The sequence below is a fragment of the Sinohyriopsis cumingii genome, chromosome 1, assembly GCF_028554795.1.
Source record: "Sinohyriopsis cumingii isolate HCF-2022 chromosome 1, ASM2855479v2, whole genome shotgun sequence".
NCBI classification, from domain to species: Eukaryota; Metazoa; Mollusca; class Bivalvia; order Unionida; family Unionidae; genus Sinohyriopsis; species Sinohyriopsis cumingii.
The window spans coordinates 91,881,021-91,908,677 of record NC_142961.1 but is presented as its reverse complement, the minus strand read 5'-3'; the positions used below and the strand labels follow the sequence as shown (position 1 = coordinate 91,908,677).

General features: G+C 34.1%; 2 protein-coding genes across 3 annotated transcripts in view; one reads left to right on the top strand and one right to left on the bottom strand.

Annotated features, from left to right (window-relative positions):
• Window positions 1–5,943: 5,943 nt before the first annotated feature.
• On the bottom strand, window positions 5,944–24,238 carry LOC149807341 (iron-sulfur cluster assembly 1 homolog, mitochondrial-like). 2 transcript variants are annotated; one of them, XM_089965546.1, is made up of 4 exons: window positions 24,098–24,238; window positions 16,287–16,340; window positions 10,846–10,951; window positions 5,944–7,256 (listed from the first exon to the last, which is right to left on the bottom strand). In XM_089965546.1, the coding sequence occupies exons 1-4, from the start codon at window positions 24,179–24,181 to the stop codon at window positions 7,108–7,110; spliced, it is 393 nt and encodes a 130-aa protein (XP_089821672.1). In that variant the 5' UTR covers window positions 24,182–24,238; the 3' UTR covers window positions 5,944–7,107. The 2 variants fall into 2 exon arrangements, with proteins under 2 accessions (XP_089821672.1, XP_089821681.1); XM_089965555.1 differs by lacking the exon at window positions 24,098–24,238 and having other exon boundaries at window positions 16,168–16,308.
• Window positions 24,239–26,589: 2,351 nt separating this feature from the next.
• Window positions 26,590–27,657, top strand: part of LOC149807340 (RNA 3'-terminal phosphate cyclase-like) — a 68,417-nt gene continuing 67,349 nt past the window's right edge. Inside the window, exon 1 of the mRNA XM_089965532.1 lies at window positions 26,590–26,726. Coding sequence (XP_089821658.1) covers window positions 26,670–26,726 — 57 coding nt within the window. The 5' untranslated portion in view covers window positions 26,590–26,669. The remainder of the gene's footprint in view (window positions 26,727–27,657) is intronic.

Genomic DNA, 27,657 nt, shown 5'->3' with positions numbered 1-27,657 from the left:
AGATACATTCCTTAACTACATCATAATTTGCAACTGCTTCTACCAATGGTGAAGTGTAAACTTCACAAGCTTTGCCAGTAAGTACACTCTGAAATAATACAGTCCATTACTCTCATTTCAAATTCTCAGCAATTTTCTCAACATGAGGAAAATATTGATCTACTTCTTTTTTTTAAAAAGAGGGTACTAACCTGATAATTCTGGTAACATCAAAATCTGAACTTTTGTGAGGGGTGTACTTTCTGCATCACAGTTCTAATTCTTTTAATTTCAATTGCATTTCTATTTCTTCCTTCTGCATTTTCATTTCTCTTGTTGCACTGGTACATGTATTTGCCTCTCATCAGTTCTCTTTCTTCCTTTCTCCCTTCTTATTCATTTCCATTTCTTTTTGAAGTTGAAGCTTTTCTAGTTTTCTTTCCATCTGGTTTTTTAATTTAATTTAATTACATTACTTTCATTTCTGAGCCAGATAGAGACTTACTAATTAAACTCAAAGCACTTGTACCAAAAACCTCCTTTTCCAACAATTACTGTACCAAAATATTTTTCATTTCATGTTTTTGCTAAAGATGCTTTTACTTCTGAAATAGAATATTGGTTGGCAAGCTGAAGCAGCTCATCCTTTTTTAATGACTCTAACCTTTAATATTATGGATTGTAAACACCTATTTATAAATCTTATGCAATCCACATGCATGCACCAAAAGTAAAAAGCACAATATACATAAACGCAACATGTTTCAGTCAGTAAACTTGATAATTGGATGCATCTCTGTAACTATGACTGCTTAAAACCAAAGATCAGTTACCTGTATTTTATGCTTTACTAAAGTAAGTAATTATTTTATGATCCGACTTATTTATCCTCGTTAGACCATTAAATATTCTACCCTATGTAGATGTCCCTTTGTGACCAAGGCAGGTAGAAGAAGGAATAAATGTTTATTCAATGGTAAACTTTCACATTAGTGACTATAGGGGTTGGCAACCTACGGCACGCGTGCCACACTTGGCATGCAGAGCGATTTTCAATGGCACACAGAAGACCCCCCCAAAAGGTGATAAGTGGAAAAAAAGATTTCTTTCAATGCAAGTCAAAACAACATATGTCAGCATAATGGCTGCTGCGTGCACTGGACGGCGCCATATCATTTGCTTAATATTTCTTGCATTAGCTAGGTGTCACCACATGTCCGCTTTCGCTGGCCAGCATCAGGCTATATTAGTGTGGCGCCGAAGGTGCTACACCAGCCACTGCATGCTGCCACTATTGTGGGACGCGGCCAACGTGTTAAACGTTTATAGTTTTATTGCTATTTCTTATGTTCTTGTATTAAATACAGTACCCCTAAAATGGCAGAAAAAAGGCAAAAACTTGATCAACGCCCATTTCAAGAAAATTGGACAAAACAATATGGATTTATACAACAAAAGGATCGTGCTGTTTGTACTTTCTGTTTTGTGTCGTATGTCTACATGTACAAAACACTATGAAACCAAACATCAATCCAAGTTTAAAACCTCTTAAGAGAAAAGTGAAGCCATCAAAAGGGCTATTTCTGGTTTCAAGAAACAAACTGGTATTTTGAGTCAAGCAGTTGGAATGAAGAATAAAGGTACTGAATGTAGTTACAAAACTGCTCAGTGTGTGGCTTCAAAAGGCAAACCTTTTACAGATGGAGAGTACATCAAAGAAACTTTTTTAAGCAGTGCTGAAATTCTGTTCAGTGATTTACCAAATAAAGAAACTATACTGTCTCAGATTCGAGAAATACCAGCTTCTGCAAGATCAATTGAGAGGCGCATAACTGATTTGGCTGAAAATTTTACAGTTAAACAAATGACTGGATTAAATCAAGCTATTGTATTTAGTGTCACTGTTGATGAAAGCGTTGACTTGAATGACTTGTCACGCCTAGCTGTAGTCCCATGATATTGTGAAAATAATCATATTTATGAAGAGTTGTGTTGCTTGTTAGCTCTTCATGATGCAACCAAAGCAGCGGACATTCTGACTGCATTTGTAAGCTATTTCAAAAATCAGAACATCGAGTTGAATAAATTATTCTGTGTAACAACTGATGGTACTGCTGCAATGGTTGGCAAAAAGAAAGGATTTGTCAAACTTCTTGAGAATCACGCTGGACGTCGACTATTAAACTTTCACTACATTATACACCAGGAGAGTTTGTGTGCAAAGTCTCATCACTGGACTTGCACTCTGTGATGGCAACTGTTGTTAAGATAGTCAACTTTATAGTTTCCCGCTCTTCATTAATTACAGGCAATTCAAGTCTCTTCTACAAGAAATTGAGAGTGAATATGCACATCTCCTGTTGTCAGGAAGCAATTAAGGTGTTTCTTGATGAAAAGGAACAACATTTTCCGGAATTGAAAGAGGACTGGCTGTTGAAGCTGATGTTTCTGACAGACATAACGACACATTTAAATGAGTTGAACTTGCATTTACAAGGACAGGGTCAAACAGTACTTGAACTTTTTGGCTACTGGAAAGGATTTGCGTTGAAACTGGACATATTTTGCTGTGACATCAACGCCAAAACATTCAAGTACTTCCCAAATGTGAAGGCTCATTCAGATCGATTTACAGTGAATATAGATGAGCTTCAGAAGTACACTGAAGCACTCAAAGTGGAGTTTGCTAAACGAAGTCAAGACTTTCAAATTCGTGGACCCATATTTTCATACCTCATCAAGCCTGACTTGCTTGATCTGACTACTACCCAATTAGATCTGGATCATTTTAGGTGGATGGATATTGACAATTTTGAAATGCAGTATGTTGAATTTAAGACATCAGAATTATAGACATCAAAATTTGCCAAACTGCGAAAATCTCTGGAAGGAAACTGCTTAGAAAAGTCAGCTGCTATTCTCAATTGCTGGACATCCCTCCCTGAAGCATTCATCTGTTTGAAGAAGGTTGCATTTGCTCTACTTTCAGCTTTTGGTTCAACTTATACTTGTGAACAGATTTTCTCTCACATGAAAGCTGTTTTAAGTCCACAACGAAGTCGCCTAACACCTGAACACTCAGAAGCCTGTGTGAAGCTGAAAGTGACCAAATATGTACCTGATATTGAACAATTAACCAAGAGCATGCACGGACAAGGCTCACATTAATTGGGATACAGATTAATTACATTCAATTGAAGTTTTTATGTTCTATTTCTTTAATTAAACATTAATATAATAAATTCAAGATCAAATTTATTTGTTTTAATAGTAGTTTCATATATACGAGTACTTATAAAATATATAAAAATATCGTAGAGCAGGTAGACTTATAGGAATATAGGTTGTTGGCACGCTGAATGAATTAGAAATCCTACTTTGGCACACTATTATCAAAAGGCTGCCGACCCCTGGACTATACAATATATTTCGTGATATGTTAACCATTGCAGGTTACATGTAAATGAGTATAGGAATTAACTGCATGCTTTTCATGTGTGGCCTCACCTGTGGTTTATCAAGGTAATTATTGATGCATGAACTATGTCACTATGAGGGTACCAAAGACTATGATTTTCATGAGGTAATATCCATCTTCTAGATAATAGGTTTGTTTTGTTTTTGTTTTAAAGATTTTAAATTCAGTGATTTAAACAATTAATTTAAAATAACATTAATCTGTTTATTGTCAATGTTTTCTACTTTGTTAGGTTAGAAAAGTACATTTTTTTTTATTCTTTTGTTTCTGTAATGCCAAGTCAAAGAATGTAATAAGTTACACAATATATTTGCACAAAACTCACCTAACTGTGCTGATTTAAAGTTAAAAATTCAAATTTTAAACAGATTAAATGTTCAAATGCATAGAAAAAATTATATTGCTAAAAAATTCAAGTTGGAAAAAGGGTCAAGATCACTTTAGTCTGAATTTTTATTTTCTGCATGATAATGTTAAAATGGCTACTCAACATCAGTAAAGGTGAGTTATGTAATCCTTGATTACACTCTGGTTGTAAGTAATAAAGATACCATCATACCTGAAGCAATATTTTTCAATCACATCCAAAGCAATGTCACACATTCAAGTAAAATTTGGTAATGGATATTCCTTTACTAAATCTTGTTTATTGTTACAAACAGCAAAACAGCGCAAATGGATCCAGCATCTGGGTAGCAGTAGTTCATTGTATTGGTATATTTAACTCCCAAGTAAAATTAGACATATGGTTTAAAGAAATGTATCTTATTCACATTTTTTTTGCTGACACATACTAATACCTAAAAAAAAAACTTAATGAAACTTTCATAAATTTTGTTTATCAAACGAAATTTGGTAAAATTCTGTTTAAAATGAATAGCAATATAGTCGTACAATGCCTTTTACCAGTGACAGAGTCACACCATATTTACATCATTAATATGCCGAATTTGCAAAATTTACACAATCGAATTATGCTACCATCACATGATTTCCAATTATCAACACATGAATAACAGTGCCATTTTTTAAATAAATATCTGTGTCATTTGTTTAAATTAATTTCATTTCTGTCAAAATTCATCCAGGTTTGATCTAGCAAGATCCTGACAATGGATACCCTGACCATTGATAAAACAGAAGTTGATTTATCTTGCATAACAGCAAAATTCAGTCTTATAGAACACACAAACTTATGAATGCAGAATTTATTCTCTGGAGAAGGATAATGTATGTCATATTAAAACCAAGATTCTGATCAGTGTTGAAGGAGGGTAGCCCTTTGTAGCATGCTTCCACAAAGCTAACCTGAAATTTTTTAACTTAATTGACAATGTACAGTAAAATTAATAGAATGGTGGCTGATTCTACAACTTGTCTTTAAATGTTTTTAATTCAGATAATTCAAAAAAAAAAAATAAAAACAATTTTAATGCATTTAAATTGTGCAAAACAATGTTATGAAATTGTAAGTGTTTACTCCAAATTTTTCAATGAATTTACTCCTGCCATTATGTTAAATCGATTATATGATGGTACACTCCATCAATATAAAATATGCTATCAATTCAAGTTCAGATATTCCAACCATATTTGAAATGACAGTACCTGATCAGTGTACAAACATTCAAGTTCAGATGTTCAAACCGTATTTGAAATGACAGTACCTGATCAGTGTACAAACATTCACTCAGACCCATATGATCAAATGCACCCTGAACTAGTTATGGTAACTAAGCCATTGATGGATTCAGAATGACCTGAACCAGTCATGGTCACTAAGACATAAGATGAATTCAGGAAGACCTGAACTAGTCATGGTAACTAAGCCACTGATGAATTCACAAAGACCTGAACAAGTCATGGTAACTAAGCCATTGATGAATTCATAAAGACCTGAACTAGTCATGGTAACTAAGCCATTTGATAAATTCAGAAAGACCTGAACTAGTCAAGGTAACTAAGCCATTGATGAATTCAGAAAGACCTGAACTAGTCATGGTCACTAAGCCATTGATGAATTCAGAAAGACCATAACAAGTCATGGTAACTAAGCCATTGATGAATTCAGAAAGACCTGAACTAGTCATGGCCACTAAGCCATTGATGAATTCCGAAAGACCTGAACTAGTCATGGTCACTAAACCATTGATGAATTCAGAAAGACCAGAACTAGTCATGGTTACTAAGCCATTGATGAATTCAGAAAGACCTGAACTAGTCATGGTTACTAAGCCATTGATGAATTCAGAAAGACCTGAGCTAGTCATGAACATCAAGCTATTTGAAGCACTCAGAAAGGCATGATCTAGCCACGGCCACTAAAGCATTTGATATATTCAGAAAGGCATGATCTAGCCACGGCCACTAAAGCATTTGATATATTCAGAAAGGCATGAATTAGCCATGACCATAAGCCATCTTATGAATTTAGAATGACCTGAACTACCTTGTTTGCTGATTTCACAAAAAAGAATAATGAATAATGCAATATCTGAAGGATTTATTTCTTTCTGTAATATTGAATAATAGACTGTTACTAAAGTAATGATTATTGTTACTTTTCACAATGACTCAAAGCAATGCAAGAAACATTGTCCCTACCCATGGTTATTTATGCTGACAGATAACTAGATGCAGTGTGCATAATCTTAAAATAACTTTAATACAGTTATAACTTTCAAAGATGTAAATATTAATCATAAATCCATGTAATATCTGAATTCCAATATCTTGCAGTATGCATTTACATCAAGGCAAAACACTATCAAAAACAAATAATAGTAGCTGTAATAGAAGTTATCTTTTGTGCAACTTCAAAAAAAATTAAGGAAAAATATACACATTTGATGTAATGTTCACACTGTGCACTAAGAAAATGATTAACTGGGTAAGGCTGAAACTCATAATAACCACACAACAATGTTAATCATAATGTCCTTATCATGTATTTACACACTACAAAACTGAGCTCTATTTGCCTATGTTTTAGCTCTATTTTTGGGTGCAATGTCTCACCCAATATGGTCCAGCTGAAAAAAACGTTAGATTTGGTTTTTTTTATATTCTTAATATGTAATCTATAAAATCAATTGGTAACGAGACATCAAACATGCACAGTTGTAAGTTTCAAGACAATTATAGTATATACTCACTTTTAAGTCCAACTGCAAATCACACAGACCCAGATCTGCCACTGCATAATGTACCAGCAGATCTGGGTCTGTGCAGTTTGTTAGGAGTAATCTGAATAACAATCAACATAGACCCTGATCTGCAGTCACAATATGCAGGATCTATGTTGTTTGCAGTCTGACTCAACTTAGGGGCAAGTATATAAGGTGTAATGTTTTAATGGTTTTTTAGTAGCTGCTTCCCTCTCACAATGCATGCCAAGATAGAGAAATGTGTGCTAAGTAAGGAATGTTTTCTTTTGTTGTTGCAAGTTTTGACCACAAAGAGGTCTGTGCATTTGTTAAAGCATGTGTGCTTATTATAACAAACATGTTAATGCAAATGAAACACAGAATTGCTTCAATACTGCATAAATCATCCACAGAAAATCTTCATTCCTTAATGTTACTGTCCCCTCTGAATGAACCAGCCACAGAAATAAAAGAAAACGAAGAAAAAAACAGCATCACAAACTGCTATACATTAAAACTTTCTCCACAGCCACATGTCCCTTTTATATTTGGATTATTGAATATAAATTCTGCTGAAAGCTTGGTCTCAATATAGTCCATTTCGGTTCCTAGCAAAGTCAACTGTGCTTTTGAATCTATAAAGACCTTCACGTCTGAAACAGAAAATGGGAATACAAAATAAATATCGAGACCTCACAAAATTATGCTACATTAGTGTCTTTCCAAGGTGGTCATTTTTAACTTACATCAACATGGACCTTTGAGCATCATCCATTAAATAAGCTAAGTCTAAACATGCATGTTAATTTCAAACTTTGCTCCTGTAGATGCATATATGAGGTCACCATTTTAATCCCCAGCAAGCATATATGTGGTTACAGGGTGAGGATCTCAACACTTTCAAGTTATGAACTAGACACCAAGTCTCTGGTACTAAACACAGACACTGAAGTCAAGGTCAAACACATAACTGATTAATTTTTTCATGCCCATTAAGTGTATATACATGTATAGGTATAGGGTCAGAATCTTAATAGTTCTAAGTTGTGACCCAGAGGCTAAAACTCTCTGTCCCCAGGACATGACCATGGAGTTACATACAAAATCTCCACATCCACCAGTTCACTGACACATTAGTCTCATGATTTGGGACTAATTTAAAAATTATTGAAAATAACTCCAACCCTTCAAGCCTCATCCCCAGGGTCTGTTTAAAATTGTTAAAACTGTGGTGCACATCTATTCACTACCCTACATCACATTCCAGGGTCTGGAGTCTCTATCTTGAAAAGCAAAAGAGTTATGCAATAAATGAAATGTATGAAATTAGTACACATTTTCTACAGAATTGTAAATATGTGCAAGTGTCCCCAACCAGGCTCCATTCCCAGAGGAGCTGCATAACAATATATACTTTTACTACCTCATCAATGGGATTTAATTGATCAAAAACAACTATTTGATTCATTATAGAAGGTGACTGACATTTAAAACTTTGAGGTCTTTAATTCTGATATTGAACAAATTCTTCTAGCTGTGACGCCTTTTTTGTTTTCAAACAAAATACTTATTGCTAAGAATGTTAAGACCCAAGTAAACCATAGTTTGTGCCTATAGTAAATGAGGATCTAGCAAGGTGTAGTGTAGCCAGTATGTTAAAATTATGGACTGAAAATTGAACATTACCATAAATGTTACACAGAATTGTTGCAGAGAATAAGGCAATATAATCTTTAAATTATGGGACGCTGTTGCCAAAAAATGGAATACACAAAGCATAAGAACCCTTTCAGGAGGTCAATAGTCAATAACACAAGCTAAAAAACAGGGCCCAAGGGATATTATTAAAGAGAAAGTGAAATAAGGTTCAATGACTTCTTTATTCATGGATTTCATTCACATCAGATTGCTCTGATTTACATCATTTTTTATTTATATATTTATGTGTGAAATGTGGAGACTTAATATATATCTTTATCTTTTCATATATGAAAATATAAGATTTCCCAACATGCCATGTGATGTTTGATTGTGTGTGTCTACAAAAGTTGTACCTGTAGCAGCAAAAATGAGCACTTTGTGAGATAGAACAAATAAACAGAAACTGCCTTATATTACAGACATGGATATCAATCAATGATAAAGAAATCTGACCAGATACCACTTGTATCTCTCTGAAGTTATTTCCCTCTTACTTCCCTGACAACAATGATAAACCCACTGTGACAGAATGCTGAATTGGACTTGCAATGTTTTCAGATAGGGTCAAAAGTTTACAAAATGAAAAAAGTTTAATTTACTGCACCAGGTTAGGTAAACCCATTACTAATGCTTTATATGATAAGCCAATGAAAGTGAGATGAATTTACGAAAAGAAGGTGAGCGTTTTGTGCTGGAGAGTGAGTTTAATCTTGTAAACTTCAATTCTTGAGAAAGTGTGGTATATAATAAAAAGAAAATTTTCTTTTCTTATGTTAGCCAAAACTGATCATTTGAAACCACAGTTTCATCACTCATTACAATACCATGTTTTTGGTACCACACAATGAAATATATCCCGTATTAGCATAGAAAAAGAAAATGTCCTCTATAGATTTTCAATGTGTGGAAGATAAAATAGCAAGGAACAGGTTTTATTATAAGGAAAATCACTATGAATCCACATAAAATCTATGTAAAAGTATGTGCAGGTTCTAGAGATAGAATGGAGATTCCACCTACATCACTGGGACACACTGGTCTAGCACTAATATACATGTAGCTGGAGCTCAGTAAGACTAGGTCCCTAACACTGCAAAACACACAGAACCCAAATAAGTTAAAATGACCAAAACTAATTATATTGCAACAAATATATATTGGAATAATTATAATAATATAAACTAATAATAATAATAATAATAATAATAGTAATAAAGGCAGCCTTAAAATAAAAAAAGCACAATAACAATGAGTTGAGTTCTCTGTGATCTTGGTAAGGTTACCAAAGGGAAATCTGGCTTAAGTAAAATGGAATATTTCATAGTCCATCAACATTTTATGCATACCAAACTGTTGCATTCGGTTTTTCTGTGCCTCATGATGATGTGAGTTGACCAAACTTTACCCAGGTGGAGAGATTAGAAGTGGAAATATGTGTTAATAGGTCACATTCATTTGGAAACTCTCCATGACCTGCCAAGCACAATGCTTTTCACATCAGTCAAACATGTGACTCAACAACCATGATGTCTGGCCTAAGAGCTCGTCACTGCCAAAGACATGTCATGTGACCAATCAGAAGGCAGCTAAATTACCTCTTCAGAAATGATCAGAGATGCAAAAAAACATGGCAAACATGCAACATGCAGCAAATAATCATCAAGATTTATGAAAAAATATGCATAGCCATCCCCTGAAGTGGACTCATAAGTTACTTCTAATACATCATAAATATATATTAATGAATAAAAAGCAAAGTGGAAAAGTGTGCCAATTTGATGATGGAAATTGAAACATAACCATTCTTGACACATACCACATGGCTTCAGTAGGCATACCATGTTCAATCTAGTTTGAATGAACAATATAAAATGTAAGTTGATACTGTAGAAATAATTATTCAACTTTATTTCATAATAACGATGTCCCCACATACAGTAACATTATACAGATGCAAAAGTGTTCCTACCCGCCCCCCTCACCCAAACTCCACTCTCTGTGAGTGAATCAAAATTATAAAATTATTGTGCACATCTACAAACCATCCCCAGTGATATCACAAGATTTCATGAATACAATAAAACATGTGATAATGCCTGACTTTCTAGGGAACTCACAATTTCTGACTTAATTGGGGTTTTTATGTGTAATTTCCTGGTGGGGTAAGTGGCTGGGAGAGGTAGCCTAAAAAATGTATACCATATACACTCACTTATAAGATAAGCCCAACTGCAAACAAAACATAGACTGCCAGCACATAATGCACTGGAAGATCTGGGTCTGTGCAGTTTGTTAGGAGTAATCAGTAGAACAAACAGCATAGACCCTTATCTGCAGGTGCATTATGCTACAGCAGATTAAGATCTTTAATTTTTGCAGTTTGACTTGAATTGTGAGTGAGCATACACTGGTGATTTTATTTTAGAAAAAGACTGCCAACATTAATGATTGAAACTGAAAATTTTCTACTATGCAGCAATTAACCCTGTTTTCAAATGATCTAACAACTGTCCAACTTTACAACATTCAAATATCTCTTACCATCTTGTTCCACAACTTCATCAAACTTTCCTTTTTCTTTTGCATAATCCAAGGTATATGTCAACCCATTGCAGCCTCTTGTCTTAACACCAATTTTTAGTCCCAACTGAAAACAATTCAGAAAACTATACATAAACTGTTGTTATTACTGTAGTTGTTGTTTTCATGAAAAATACAATCTAAATTTGACCAAACTCCCAGGACAAAATGGACAGCTTTGTTCTGCAGTTATGGAACTTTGTTTCTGTGAGCTCAAAGCAAGTGAGATATGGGATTCCTTAAACATTTGATTAAATTTTTGGAACTGTTTCAATACAAAAGAAAACAGCACCATTTGTGTTAAAACAACTTTGACCTTTTCTTCCAAAGCAATATATGATATGGAAGTTTAAACCTAAATAACTTAAAATAAATGTGCACTGGAAACATGCTTATCTTATTCTTTGCTATTTGTTATGTCATGGCTCCAGTACATACCATCTCCTTGACTGGAACTTAAAAAGTCTAAGACAGAATTCTCCTCAATTTGATTTAAGAATACAGTCAGGTAAATTCTGAACTCAATATTCAGTGAACTAAACCTCATTATTTGAGTTTCATTACACATTTAGGAACATGGTTGAGACATTTTGAGGAATTTATTCAACTAAAGATGTTATTGATGACAATGGTAATGAAAATCAAGATCAGTACCAGTTTCTTTGATAAAGATAGGATGACGTAATGACTTCACTAACTATACACAATCAAACTTTTAACTGTAATCAAAAAATCAAACAAAATTAAAAAACAATATGATGGTAATTAAAATACAGCAATAATGACACAGGCAAGATCTTCAGTAAATATGGAATGCCATAAAAAGACCATATCTTATACAATCACACTTCTTGTCATTTTTATTTATAAAGTAAACTATTTAAAATATTTGCAAAATATGCAAATTGTGCAATTTACTATCCCAATTATCCATAGCGTTCGCTGGTCCAATCCACATTTCTCATTGCCCTTATCCTAAGAAAAATCCATGAGTTCATCAAAGCAATCAGCACTGTCTCATCAGTGATTAAATTAGATTTGTATGTTTACAATCAGCACTGTCTCATCAGTGATTACATTAGATTTGTATGTTTACAATCAGCACTGTCTCATCAGTGATTACATTAGATTTGTATGTTTTCAATCAGCACTGTCTCATCAGTGATTACATTAGATTTGTATGTTTACAATCAGCACTGTCTCATCCGTGGTTACATTAGATTTGTATGTTTACAATCACCACTCTCTCATCAGTGATTACATTAGATTTGTATGTAAACAATCTGCACTGTCTCATCAAATACAGAGTGACTACAGCATGATCTGAAGCTAAGCAATCAGCACTCTCATCAGATACAGGGTGATTACATTAGGGTTTGTATCTAAACAATCAGCATTGTCTGGTCAACTACAGGATGATTACATTAGAATTTGTATCTAAACAATTAGCACTTTCTCATCAAATGATTACATTAGAATTTGTATCTAAACAATCAGAACTGATATCAAATACAGATGATTACATTAGGATTTGTATCTAAACAATCAGCATTGTCTAATCAAATACAGGGTGATTACATTAGAATTTGTATCTAAACAATCAGAACTGATAACAAATACAGATGATTACATTAGGATTTGTATCTAAACAATCAGAACTGATAACAAATACAGATGATTACATTAGGATTTGTATCTAAACAATCAGCATTGTCTAATCAAATACAGGGTGATTACATTAGAATTTGTATCTAAACTATCAGCACTTTCTCATCAAATGAAGGGTGATTACATTAGGAGTTGTATCTAAACAATCAGAACTTTCTCATCAAAAGAAGGGTGATTACATTAGAATTTGTATCTAAACTATCAGCACTTTCTCATCAAAAGAAGGGTGATTACATTAGGAATTGTATCTAAACAATTTGAACTTTCTCATCAGTGATTACATTAGGAGTTGTATCTAAACACTCAGCATTGGATCATCAAATACATTAGGATTTGTATTACAATCACAGAAAATTTGTATTAAGGGTCTGGTTAATGACTTGTCATTTACTACTATTTTCTAGACCTTTGTGGACTGTCTTAACACTTGTGATGAATCAATAGAAAGTTAAGACAATTCAATCAGTGATATTTGCTCTCACCAATTTGATTTTGGGGTCCAGGACACAGTCACAGAAAGTTGCATGAAGGTTTTAGCCAATGCTTTTTCATTTACTTATATTCCAAAAGCCCTTGATGGATTTTCTTCATACTTTGGATGAAGGTAAGACAATTCATTCTGTGACATGCTTGCTCAACCTTTTGACCTTGGGGTCAAGGTCACAAATTTCATGTACTCAACATGTAGGACCATCTTATTTAGGATTTTAAATTTCATTTTTTGTAGATATTTGCACTGAGTAATAGTGCTAAAAAACAAGAGTCATTCAAAGGGACTGATGCTCAACTGGGCTTTAAGTATTATAAGAATTCAAATTAATATCATTTCTTCCTTTAACTGCTCTGATATTCTTCAGCAACAACAAGATTTTCAAATTAGCAGCTGTGGTGGACATACTGGATGTCAAATTGGCACCATTTTCAGGACAAATCAGATATCACTTGGAGTCTTTTGGTGCAAACACTATCATATTAATGGGGGAAGTAGTGACAAAAAAATTACAAGACAGCCATCATCGCATCCATACTGGATAAATGATTGGCACCATCTTCTTTTAGGACCATCTAGATAATAAAAAAAAGTCTAATGGTGAAAAAACCATGTAGATATAGCTGTCCATTCGGGAGGAGCAGACGTAACAATACTTTCAAGTTAGCCACCATAGTGGCCATACTGAAGGTTAAGTCATTTTTATTTATGACAAACCAGACACCATAAGAACTCCTTTCTTGAAAACCCATGTCAAAATGACTTTCCATTTAAAAGAAGCAAAAACAAGATCTTCAAAATGGCTACTGTGTCCATATTGAACATCTGATTGGCCCAATCTTCTACTAAGACCAACCAGACATTATAAGAAGTCATTTTGTAGAAACCTCACGCTGATACAACATTTCATTCAGTAAGAGTAATGATAACAAGATTTTCAAGACTGGTGAAATGGTTGCCATATTAGGCACCACACATCAGCACTAATTTAATTTAGGACCATGTAGGCATCATAAGAAGTCTTTCTGTGAAAACATCATGTCAATAGCACTACCCATTCAGCATGAGTTGCAATAACAAGATTTTCATGATGCTGCTGTGTGGTGGCCATAAATGGATGTCAGACAGGCACCATTTAAGATCAACTGGACATCATAAGGAGTCTTTTGGTGAAAACCCACATCAAGATGACTTTCTGTTTAAGAGTTGCAGTAAGATTTTCAAGATTGCAGTCATAATGGTAATATTGGCTATCAGACTGGCACCATTTTTATGTATGACCAAGCAGACATCATAAAGTCTTTTAGTGAAAATCCCATACTGATATGACCATCGATTAGGAAAGTGTAGCCATAACAAGATTTTCAAGATGGCCACTGTGGCAGCCATAATGGATTCATAAGCAGCACCATTTTCATTTCGGACAAACTAGATCACAGCATGAATGTACACCTCTGCCTCGATAACTCACACACAATGGGGTCCATGAACTTAGACCACACTATAAGTGAGGTATAAGTTACTGAGTGACCTCCGAAAATTGGAAAAAAATCGCTTTGACATTGAGAAAACCTTGGAGGTGAGGGGAAAGCGGCATTAGGGAACTGGGCTGTTGATTGACTGAATCCTCATTTTACAATCACGTCGATAACAATTTTTAATAACGTGCTTTTGCTAATGAAGTTGTTTGTTATTCTGTTTAAATAACATTGTTTTTAAAATGTCCAACAGATGACAGATCGTTCCAACTGGTTTCAACAACAATCATGTGTATGCAAAAAAAATCTGTGTAGTACGTCACTGCTTTTTGTTTTCTTGATGAGTCTGGTTCCCGTAGTGGTGTTTAATATTATCCTGCCAAATCAGGAGTACACAGAGCAGGGAACTAGACTAACTGTTGGTACACCACTAAACAAGATTCCTTTTTTCCAAAAACATGCGTCATTTATTTCGTGAGACAATCGTCTAAGTCAAAACTCAATTTTTGTATTGTTCAGTTAGTACGATACTGATGCTGTGATTTCATTGGAAGTAAAAATAAAACTTCTTATCATCCTTGAGGACATCTCTAAGTGCCAGTTCAAGAATTCTCTGAAACTTGCTTGCCCACAATGGCCCGTATCTGTGAAATCAAGCTCTTTATTTTTACGAAGTATTCATTTTGCTTGGCTGACTTGTTATCTTTGGTCACAGTTATGAAAGAGTCTGTTAATTTAAGGTAGTTTATGTTATGTACATAATAACATTTATGTGTTTGATTGATCAAATGAAGTGAGTTCACCTGACACATGATCAGGGCCAGCAGATTTTAAGTTTCTTGGATTTTCGTGCCTTTGAACTTTTTTTTTTATTCCACCTCCTTTATTTGATTAAAAAGACATAATTAATGTAACAATACAAAGGAGACCAGCTTTTAATTCAGTGCAACAATACAACAAATACTTCCGGAAGTCAGTTATCAAAACACGGTCGGCACTTAATAAGGTTCTCAGAGAAACGCTCATGGATATAGCTGTTACGGTAGATTGATGCATTTTATGTTTAATTTCAAGAGGACACATTGCATTTATGAAGATTACACTTAAAAGGAACTAAAAGATAGAACTAGAACTCAAATTTCAATTGATAAAAAAATTATTTAATTTGTATTTATTTATTAAAGTACTGCCTCCACTCAGCGTAAGTGCCATTTTCATTGATCGAAATTTCCTTATATATCGTTAATTGCAGTGTACTGGGAATGTCGTTTGGAAAGAAAATGTAAAAAATTGTATGACCTATTTTTAAATTTGATATTATTTCATAGTGTTAATTAAAATTTCCAGGTCCTATCTACTGTTTTTGAGCGATACATCAAAGTTAAAGTTACCAATTTTTTGATTTTCTTCAAGTTCAACAAATAGAGATCAATTTTTGGGGGTATTTTATGGTTTTAAAAATGGGATCCACACCTGACCCTGCGTTATAACTGAGTTCGCAAGTTATCAGGGTGCAAGTTAACGAGGGAGTGGTGAATGGCTATCCTGCAAGTAGTTTAGGATGACAGGCCATCCCACAAGTTCTTCTAGTTGACCAGTAGAGCTAACAATGTTAATATATGGATCACTGTGTGTAAACATTTGCACCTGAAAAAGAGTGTGAACTCTGGGGTCCACTCTTCCCTCATATTCTGGCAACACTGGCACGTAACTATCCATATATTTCCCCTATATTCCTGCCCATTCACAACTTTAGGTGAACATACCATATCTGGTTTTTCCTTCATCAATTCTTTAATCTTACTAACTGCTTGTGAGGTCTACAATAAAAGGAAAGAAAACAAAATAATTAGTGCATGTAATTTACTAAGTAGTGACTCATTATTTTAAAATGGGTAAGTCATCTAGCAAGTACAAAATTGGTTATTATTATGTCATTTATATATATATATATATATATATATATATATATATATATATATATATATATATATATATATATATATATATATATATATACACATGCTACTCTCAGGGCTCAAATTTAGGATTGTTTTTGTTATCAACAGGGCTGAAATGATACACATCTGCCATGTATTGATACAATTAATGATACACAGCCTACACTATCGATATACATATCAACTTTATGGTCTTTTCATCTCTGGAAGGTCTGTCAGTGGTAAGGTGTTGCCATTTCATGTGTTGACATATTGGTCGTATTTCTAGTGTGTAGATTACTGATAGATACGGGGCCCCGAGTGGCTGAGTGGTCTAAAGCACTCACCGTTACGGATCGCTGCCATCTCACCTCTGTCTGCATGAGTTCGAGTCTCAGGCTTGGCTAACGTGGGTATGTGAGAAAGCCTGCCAGTAGCTTCTTGTGGGTCGGTGGTTCTTCCCGGGGTTTTCCAGGGTTCTTCCTCCACCAATTATACTGGCCGCCATGTATAGCCTATCTTGTGCTGAAAAATGGCGTCAAAATCTACAACAACAACAGATAGATACAGACTTTTTATCTGTTCATAACAAATGCCATGCTCATTCTTGACCAGATAAAAGAGAACTTTCAAACAGACTTCCTGTGAGTTGTCAGTATTTTAGTTCCATTTACACCATTTCAGGCTTCATTTGATCAGATGCAAGAGTTATCTTGGTCACCATATCCTTTCTTTTGCACTGTATAAATGCTTTATAAATATCTTATTAACAATTTGATGCTTCGTTAAATTTAAATTACTTTATGGTGTTTTGTTCAAAACAAAAGAAATAGTGCAATTTCTTCATGTCTAGAACAAATCCAAGAAGGAACTGGACATCTTGCAGATACAAAACAACAACCTCAGCCATGAGCACTTGTTTCTGTCAGTGGACTTGAGCAAACAATAATTACCAATCAGAACTGAATATAACATATTTCACTGTGTGATTCCAGATGTGTAGCCTTCAAATTCAATCCAAGAAAACAAGATGCAAAGCAATAGTAAAACTTTGCATAAAGAAAGGTCATTAAATGATCAGTACAGTACTTAAATCATACAGATCTGTAAAGTCTTCTTTATGCTGATACAGTATATGCTATAAGTTGCTGACATCATAAAATAATTAGCATGTAATTGGCAGGGGAGGGGAGCAGATTTTGAATCAAACGCAAGTTAGAGTCACCTTGTGTTAATCTGTAGGAGTCAAGTGTATATGTTTTTTTTATTACTGACAAAAATGAGTGCATGTGCCTGCTGCTGCTGTCTCATATTACTTCTCAATTAGAAGAATAAAAATGCAAACAACTAATAATTATTCTCAGCTGCTGAAGACTAAAGTTACATTAATAGGGTAAATATTGTTCTCTATCAATTCTTCACTTCTTGTATCAATCTGTGTATTGATAAAGAAATACTGATACATTGCCATATTGATTAATCATTTTACCAGTACTTGCTAACCCACAGGATCTCCAAAAGGGACAGTCTTGACAGGAGGTGGGCTCAATGTAAAACAATTCTGGGAACCCAACTATCCATCATATCAAGATGCAGAAACTAAATGTTGTGTAAGTTATAATGTTGAACTAAAAGCACCTGTTTTAACCTGTTAACAGCAGACATCAATGAAATCACTCATGTATGAACCTCCAACTCAGACTGTGATGTTATTAATAATAATATGATTGGTGCATATGTAGTGGTCAAATTTGCCACAAAGAAAACAGTCAACAGGTTATTGGTTGTGTCATCAAATATGATGTTAGTTTGGGAGAACTTAGTGAATGTTTTTAGGGTGGTCAGCTGCTGTATTGAAATCAGTCTTTATTTACACTGCCTAGGCAATGAAAATATAGTGTGAATTTCGCAATCATATGTTATAAGTGCTGCCAGGTCCCTCCTTAAGCAATCGAAGAAAATATATTTTCTTTGGTGATTCTGATGCCAACTGAACAGAATGCTTGACAGTAAATCTCTGTATTTCAAAATCACATACATGTATTTCTTGAGTTAAAGTCTATATCATTTTACTGAATTTGATGCAAATCCTTAAGATCTCAGTGAGGAATCAATATTTGTTCGCTATTTAGATGCAAGTCAAATTGTATCCCTCTGAGATATAATTTATTTATTTAACACCTTTCTCAGAGAGATTCTTTATTTTTTTATTTCACTACTTTCATGTTTTCATTTCATGACATGGATATTATAATTTCCCTAATACATGGAGTGTGTAAAGTACATTTTCCTGAGTCTTTATGCAAACCCTTTTACTACACAATTTTTGTCTCTAATGTTGATATAATATCAGAACCAGCTTGTTGTAAGATTATCATGTTCTTATACTCATAATGTGCTTTACAACTTCCTGTTATGTACTGAACACAAAGCAATGGAGTACAATATGATTTTGGTGGTAAGATAGGTTGTATCTATTATGTATCACTGTTACATTGCATACCTTCTTAATTGTTTAAATCAATAATCAAGTATTTTATTAGTTACAGGATGATTATTCTCTCTCCTGTTCAGAATCAATGTCACACTTAACTTCTATGGTCTTAAGATGTCTTTAAATTGAGAATTCAAAAATGATATTTCATTTGTTCCATCTGTAATGTTTTATTATCCCATCCATGACAAAACGGTCACCACAGGAACACTACTGTTTTGTTCAAACAGATGACAGAACTTTTTAAAATATAGTTTTCTTTATTTTTTGGAGGTTTTACTTGTGTATCGATTTCATATGGATTTTAAATTAAGTGAAACTTAGCAAAAACACTCATTTTTTGTGACACTCCTCTCTGACTTCTAAAGAAATTGTAGCAGCCAATACAATATAATGTGTTAATTCTTCCAAACATAAAGTTTTGCCTGAATTATTTTGGGCAGGGCCAGCCTTAGGCCTATTGGACCATATTGGACACAGAGTCAGTAACTGTTAAAAATATATATATAGAGAGAAAGTAATTTTAAATTGATGTAAGAAAATTTTAAGTTCAATGTCAAATAAAGACTTGTTTAAAAGTTTATTTCCAAATGCTGTGCTCACAGGGGGCCCTGCCAAAATGATCCAAATTAAGCCCTGTATTTGCTAAGGTGTTTGGTAAAGAGATGTTATGAGTTAAGCACTGAAAAATTACTTTTAAATGTTCTGTCCCTGACAATGAACATTCAAGTACCTTTCACATTATAAGACTTTTTAAATTCTTATCAATCTTTAAAGGGGTTGATCCATTTACTTCTTTGTGTCATCCTTGCAAGTTACAATCAATTAGACTGCTCAAGTGGCCTGCCTAGTGGTTAAAGTGTCCACCTCAGAAATGGGAGGTCATGGGTTCGAACCCCAGCCGAGTCATACCAAACACTTACAAAAATGATACTAATAGCTGCCTCACTTGGCATTCAGCATTAAGAGTTTAGTGTTAGACTGGTTGGCCTGATGTCAGGATAATGTGACTGGGTGGGACATCATGTTTAATGTCTGCAGCATGCTTCCCCAGTGCTAGACATCACTATAAACTGCCACACTGCAGACATGGTACCTATATGACTTAACTTTTTTTAAAGCTATGTTAAAAATCCTAATCACACACACACACACACACACTCAATCAACTATTGTCTAAATTGCACAATAAATAAATAAAAAATACCAAGATCCTGTTATATCCACACAAAACCATACCCATATTTATAAAGAAGCCTAATATAAGTTATTCTCTTGCTATCATCCCATGCCTTTAACATTATGTAGCATATACTGATACGTAGGGACATCTTTAGCTAGGCATACAGTATGAAAACAACTTATACCAATATTTTATACATCTAACATAACAGTCAATGTAGATATTATAACTTCCACACTCACCAAGAGCTCACATGTTTGAAGATTGTCTTCCATGAGACAAATAAAATTTACCGAACTGTTGATGGAATTTCTCAAAAGATTTTCTATTATTGTATTCCCAAATCTACTTATGATGAATTGAAGAGAATGGGCTTAATATGAACATCAAATGATTTGAACACAATGTTCAGTTATGGAGTTCCATTACGTACAGTTCATGTAATAAAATTCATGTATTAATCACATCGCATTAGAAAACACAAAAATAAACCATATTAAATAATGATAATCTTCGTTTAATCTATATTCAACTGACACTAAACAATTCACTATTGTCGCCAGTAGCACATGGCTATAGTTGTCTATATGCTACATGTACATGTACTTAAATTAGCCTAGATTTTGGTCAGCTGAAGACAGACATCATCTTGCTGAAGCATGCAATGGGGACGAGGCTATTCATAAGGAAAAGAAAACAAGTGAACAAATTAAAAAGAAAAAGAGAAAAGAATGTGTATATGAAATTTCAGGAGTCACACCATGATCGTCTTGTATTAGAATTCATACACAAACTCTTCCCCAAAATGATAATAAACTTTATTTTATTACTTCTTGTCCTTTAAAGAAAGAGAATTTCTTTTATGTACAAGAAAGATATATTTATATGAGAATTCAGGAGCCACACCATAATCATGTCATATCCAAATTTATGTTATAACAGAGTATGCTAAAGCAGGATAACACTGTACATACATGCATGCATGCATACATACACACACACACACACACACACACACACACACACACACACACACACACACACACACACACACACACACACACACACACACACACATACATACATACACACACACACAATACTTTATAAATACTGACACTAAATGATAAGAGTTTCAGAAACTAAATCCTAAGTAAACTTCCATCTAGTATACTTCATTTTAACAAGGGGTAGACCAATATTGTATCAATGTATTAGGAATACTGAGAGCTTCAAGAATTAATGTAATACTGACTTACAATGGATGAAAATAACTTCAGAGATACTACTATTTGTAGTCTTTTGACGATGTTAAAGATACCACTTTCTTTGTAAACATTTCTTATCTATATGTCACAAGAAAAATTTAGATTAACATCAGAAACAATATCAGATTAGGAGTTATTGTGGAGGTTTTCTTTCATAAACATTTTCTGAGATCAGTGTAAATATATGCAAGTGAGATTACTACGTATATCAGCTCAAGTCAATTACCTAAATTTAAGTTGCCTCCGGCGAAATATAAAACTGACTTGATATTTCACAGATTCTATACTCTGTTACTAATTTTAGTAAAATCATTGTTAAGTCTGTTACTGTTCCACGTATTAGCAATACTTCACTATATTTGGTAAAAAAGAATGAACGATATATAACAGGCATGAAATCCCTCTCAGCCATAGATCATCCAAACCTGTCATGAGCAACTATACATACATACATACCTGCCTGCATCCATCCATCTATTCATGCATATAAACATACATCCATATGCTGGGTACCACAAACAATTACAGTGATATGTACCATGGTACTGTATAATGTAGTTATATTAGTGACCAATTTAAGGCTCTGGAACTGGGGCCTGCTGCTTTTTAATTTCATGTCAATAGCTGGAGAAATATCTTGCTCTGATTTATAGCAAAATAAAACTATATTATATCTATTATATTATTTGAAAAACTTATTTATCTTGAGATAAAACAAATATCTCAGTTCAAAACAAAATCGCAGCTCCCCCCCATGAAATGGTCAGTTCCTTAAAGAAGACAAGTTTGCTATTTGTATGTTAATTTTTATGTAAGCTGTAGTCTAAAAACTTTAACTAAAGTGGGATGATTAAGCTTAAACTATGGGAAAAGTCACACTGGTCATGTATGCAAATTTACTAATTTTAAATTAAATATAAATTGTTCTTTTAAAATTTAAAACAACTTTTCTTTAACCAGAGTCTATTCAATCCTGATTATTGAATGCTCTGCACCCTATCTGTCATCAACAGACTTCCAGATGAAAATTATCAATCTCTAAGGTCTTTTACAATGGTAGCCATGTACTAAACTTGGGTCAAGAAAAGAGCATGTCAAGTGGAATCGTCACAATACAGGGTAGTATGAATTTATCAATATGTGTAGCTTTCATTGTGACATCACAGCACATGACATTCAATCTGGATTGTACTGGATCATAGCTTTAAGTTCATTTCGTCCAAAAATGTCTATGTACTTTAACATTGAGTTTTGCCATATGCACTTTTTAGGGCATCTAATAAAAGGCCTTCCAAAGGAATGTGGATATATAAGAATCAGAATGAAGAGAATACTTGCCACATAAAGGTATGTAGAATCAAATTCTAAAAAATGACATCCATTACTGAAATTGTGCTGAATGCATACGTGACATGTGAGACTTTTACTATATAGTATATCCAGTGTTTTCCTATTTATTGGAACCTTTTATCCTCCTCTGATTTTTTATATTAAATTTCACAAATATCAGCTTGCCTCATTAATTTTCAGAACATAATCCATCATAAGCCTTTTGAATTTTGGGTCCCTTTATCTTTGTTTTCTGTGCAATTTGGTGATACCTGCATTTATTCAGCACTATATAAACCACAACTTGTTCTGATGTGCTGTTAAACCCCTTACATTGTTACTTTTGTCTTGACAAAGCGCTAATTGGTTGGGCTTAAGGTGGAAGGGTCCAGTTTCGTAATTCACCCCTGACAAATTTCTTAACTCAAGGTTATGTTGTGACTTTTTCAGGTATTATTGTTTAATATTTAATGATATGGATATATTTGTGAACTAGATGTTTCAGGTTTGTGTTCTTGAAATTGATGTCAGTCATGTACACCTTCCACAGCTACTCTGCAGTATGTTGATAGTGAAATACCAATAGTCAGCTAGGTAGAAGAGCTAGCCTCCCTTAGCAGTAAACACGAGGGTTCGGGGCAAGTAGAATATCTCAAAAACGGCTTGGATGACAACTATTTTCAATTGCATCAGCCTGTTTAGTTACACACTGCTTTGCAGAATTGTCATCTAGGAAAAAGGCTTGTGTTTGCACTGTGAGCATCACATGGTGTCAAAAATGACCTTCGGACATGAAAATTGCCGGTAGAAATTTGGGGTTGGGGTACATAAACTTCTTCTGCTATGAACTGCCACTGACTTCTCTGGTCAAGTGGGTAATATTCTTATGCTTTGTTTTAATACAGGTATCTAAACATATGGACCTTTTTGACCTCACTTGTGTGTATTTGATTCTTTTATGATATTTCTATATTAGATCGCTCATTGCGGCATTAAATTTGTACTTAATAACTAGCCCCTGACCCCTAAATATGGGCACTTTAATTAATTCAAATAAGGGTACTGTGAGAAACAATGACAGTTGCCTCCCTTTATTACCTTGTCGTTGTCTTTTTTAAACAAAAAAAAAGTTATATACATTTTGCAAGAAACTACTCGTTCAACACAAAAATTAAATATCCAACATGGTTTAGTAAAATATAGTTCGAAGGACACACAAGGTTGAACTGAACCTTCGAAGTTCAGTGCTTATGGCATCATGCTGAAAGTGACCTGTCACATAACCTTGATTTACACAGATCTTACCAATATTTTACAGTTTTAACGCGAAAGATATGATTTCGAAATTAAGTCAAAAACTTACCAATATAAGTGGTACTTTTGTAGGAATCAGTGGCTTTTTCCGATACACTGCTCGAACAGTGGCCCCAACGACACGCGAAGCCATTGTTGTTGTCTGCTATACGAATACTTTTACACGAAATAATTTATGGCAATTTACAACGAGAAGCAAGAGGTACTGACTTTTTCTAGCTCCCTTAATTGCAGGGACGTCATTTCAACTTTTTTTTTTTGGGGGGGTGGGTTCAAAACTTGGTTCATGCAAATATCAACGCGCTGGCTCAGGCTGAATAACAGATTAGAGAGACAGTAATAGTAGGGACGTCATTTCAATTTTTTTTCGCGGGGGGGGGGGCTTGATGGGTTTGTTAATTTTTGTTATAGGCTACATCAAGTTTACAGCACATGCAAATTGGGGGAGGGGGCATGCCCCTGCCCCTCCCCATCCCCCCATGAGAGAGAGAGAGAGAGAGAGAGATATTCATTTCTCTCCTCTAATATTTATTCCAACACTTGTAACTGACATATTCATAGCATTTATACATATGTAAAGCTTTCCAATCTACTATAGGACCAAAGTCTAAATTATTCCATTTATTATTATTATTTTTAATACTGATTTATCGGGTTTTGCATCCGCCAAATATAATGACATGATGGCGTGTGTGTGTGTGTGTGTGTGTGTGTTAAGCCTCTGCTGAAGAAACCAGCACTAGACCATAACGATTTAAAGAACTACCGTCCAGTTTCTAATCTCCCATTCATATAAAAAATATTAGAAACGGTTGTTCTATCCCAGCTTGTATCTCATCTGAATTCAAACAGTCTTTTTAGCAATGTACAATCTGCATATCGCCCTTACCACAGCACTGAAACTACTCTTCTAAAAGTAGTTAACGACATTCTCTCTGCGGTGGATAGCGGAAAGATTACAGTCCTCACCCTCCTTGATTTGTCTGCAGCATTTGACACAATAGACCATGGTATATTACTTCACCGTCTCCAGCATGTATTTGGCATTCATGATACAGCCTTACTACAGTTCAAGTCCTACTTGGTCAACAGGACACAAATTGTATCTGCAAATGGAATACACTCCAGCCCAGTTGATCTATGTTGTGGCGTTCCACAGGGGTCTGTTCTTGGACCTGTTCTCTTCATTCTATACACTCATTCGCTTTCAAGTGTCATAGATCATCATCCAGTGTCTCACCAATTCTACGCTGATGACACCCAAATATACAAATCTAGCCACCCAACTGAAGTTCATCCAAGGTGTAGAGAGTTGCATTTCTGACGTGAAATCATGGATGACATGTAACAAGCTGCAGATGAATGATGATAAACTGAGGCCATTCTGATCACAACACTAAGACTTTCTCATTCACATCCTTCACCTCAAACAATAAATATCAGCAACACCAACATTAAATTCACACAATCAGTACGAAACCTAGGTGTTACTCTCGACAGTACTCTCACATTGCATCAACATGTCATGAACATATGCAAGGCTGCATATCTTGAGCTGAGACGCATCAGCTCAATTCGCAAATATCTTTCAGTTGATGCCACTAAAACACTTGTGTGTTCATTAGTACTTTCAAGACTGGACTATTGTAAATCAGTTCTGTCTGGATCATCTCAATATCTACTCCTGAAACTTCAAAAAGTTCAAAACACAGCTGCTCAGATCATACTTAGAGTATCACGATCAGAGCACACCTCCCCGCTGCTCTGTACCCTACACTGGCTACCCATTCGATCCAGAATCAAACACAACATTTGTTCTCTGTGCTACGTTTTACTGTCGGACTCTAGTCCAACATACCTATCCGACCTCACCCATGTGTAGACGCCAGCAAGATACTTACGCTCCTCTTCTGACAATCGTATACTCATTATTCCCACTATGAAAACAAAGTCATATGGACAACGTTCTTTTGCATACTTGGGCCCAGCAACGTGGAATGAATTGCCCACTGAACTTAGACGCAAAGACACAGTAATCCAATTCAATATTGCTCTCAAATCTCACTTATTTCGACTGCAAGAACAAACTTAAAGACCTAATAATGTTTCCTACCGTAAATATTCTCAGCATGTTTTTTATGTTTTCTAATGTCATGGTGTTTGTTTTTGTAACCATATCATTATATATATATATATATATATATATATATATATATATATATATATATATATATATATATATATATATATATATATATATATATATATATATATATATATATATATATTATCTTATAGGTGTTGTCTAATATTGTAAAGCGCTTAGAGCTTCTAAAGATTAGGCGCTATACAAAGTCCTCATTATTATTATTATTATTATTAGTATGTATGTATGTATGTATGTATGTATGTATGTATGTATGTATGTGTTTCTCATTTTCAACGTTTTATATTCACAATTGAGGTTCCTGAATGGTACAATTTGAGCTGAAATTTTGGTTATTGTTAAGTACTATCCAAAATAGATTTTAACGGAAAAACTAGAAGTATTCCGAATTACAAACATTTACATGTGGTTGTGAAAGAATCGGGACACGATAGAAGAAAGACACTCAAGGAAAATGGCACATGGAGGAGATGGAAACGTTATAGAGATTGATGGGAGTGCATTAGAAGGGGTAACATTTGAGTAACTATTAACATAAATCTAATCATACAAAAAAATAAAAGAGAATGAGCACAAGTGAAAGTGGGTGCGCAGTCCGATACGGACTATCGCTGATACGGAGCATATTACGGGCTGATACGAAAACGTCCCCAAACCTGTAAAGATGGAGGGTATACGTTTTGGGGTTGATTTATGGGGCTATTTCGGACCATATAAAATATTCTTGGGTTTCGTTGTGGATTTAAATGTAACATTTACAATTCTTTCAAATTTATTGAATTATTTACAGTTAAAAACAAAACTGCATTTATGTAAACAAAACCCATATTTCATGTGAGATAATGAGGTAGTTCTGAGTACAAATCAGATGAAACAATCTTGCATAATATTTTCAAAACAGCTCATTAATTTTTGTGTAAAATTAAAATAGTTGACTTGATTTTATTTAGAATTAATACCTTTACTAACACTGAAATAAAATTGTGAAAAAGGGCCCAGATAATAACATTTTCATTATATATATATATATATATATATATATATATATATATATATATATATATATATATATATATATATTGATTGTTACAACTTTCTTAAATTATGTAACAGAAAGGTGTAGACAACAATTTAAGTAACATCAACAAATGATTTATTTCCTTACAATACAAAATGAAAACTTAAGAATATTTAGAATTAAATCCCAGATAATCCTTAATGTCCTACCACAAGTAGTATGTTTAAAATGAATTCCAACAGTTTTGAATGTCCTCGTGTACCACAACAATGCAGTCCAAAATTGTCTTTGAATAAGTTCACATAAATTCCAAACTAATGTGATAATCCAAAAGTCAATAAGCACTTAGTAATTCCAATGAACACTTTAAATAATTCCACTTGAATTATATCTGGACACAACTGTTAAGGATTCTCACAAACAG

Excerpts from the sequence above, each read along its gene's own strand:
- LOC149807341 (XM_089965546.1), bottom strand. The coding sequence starts at position 24,181 with ATGGCTTCGCGTGTCGTTGGGGCCACTGTTCGAGCAGTGTATCGGAAA. Across the intron at positions 16,341-24,097 it reads CAAAAGTACCACTTATATTG|ACCTCACAAGCAGTTAGTAA; the intron begins GTAAGTTTTTGA and ends CTTTTATTGTAG. Across the intron at positions 10,952-16,286 it reads TGAAGGAAAAACCAGATATG|TTGGGACTAAAAATTGGTGT; the intron begins GTATGTTCACCT and ends AATTGTTTTCAG.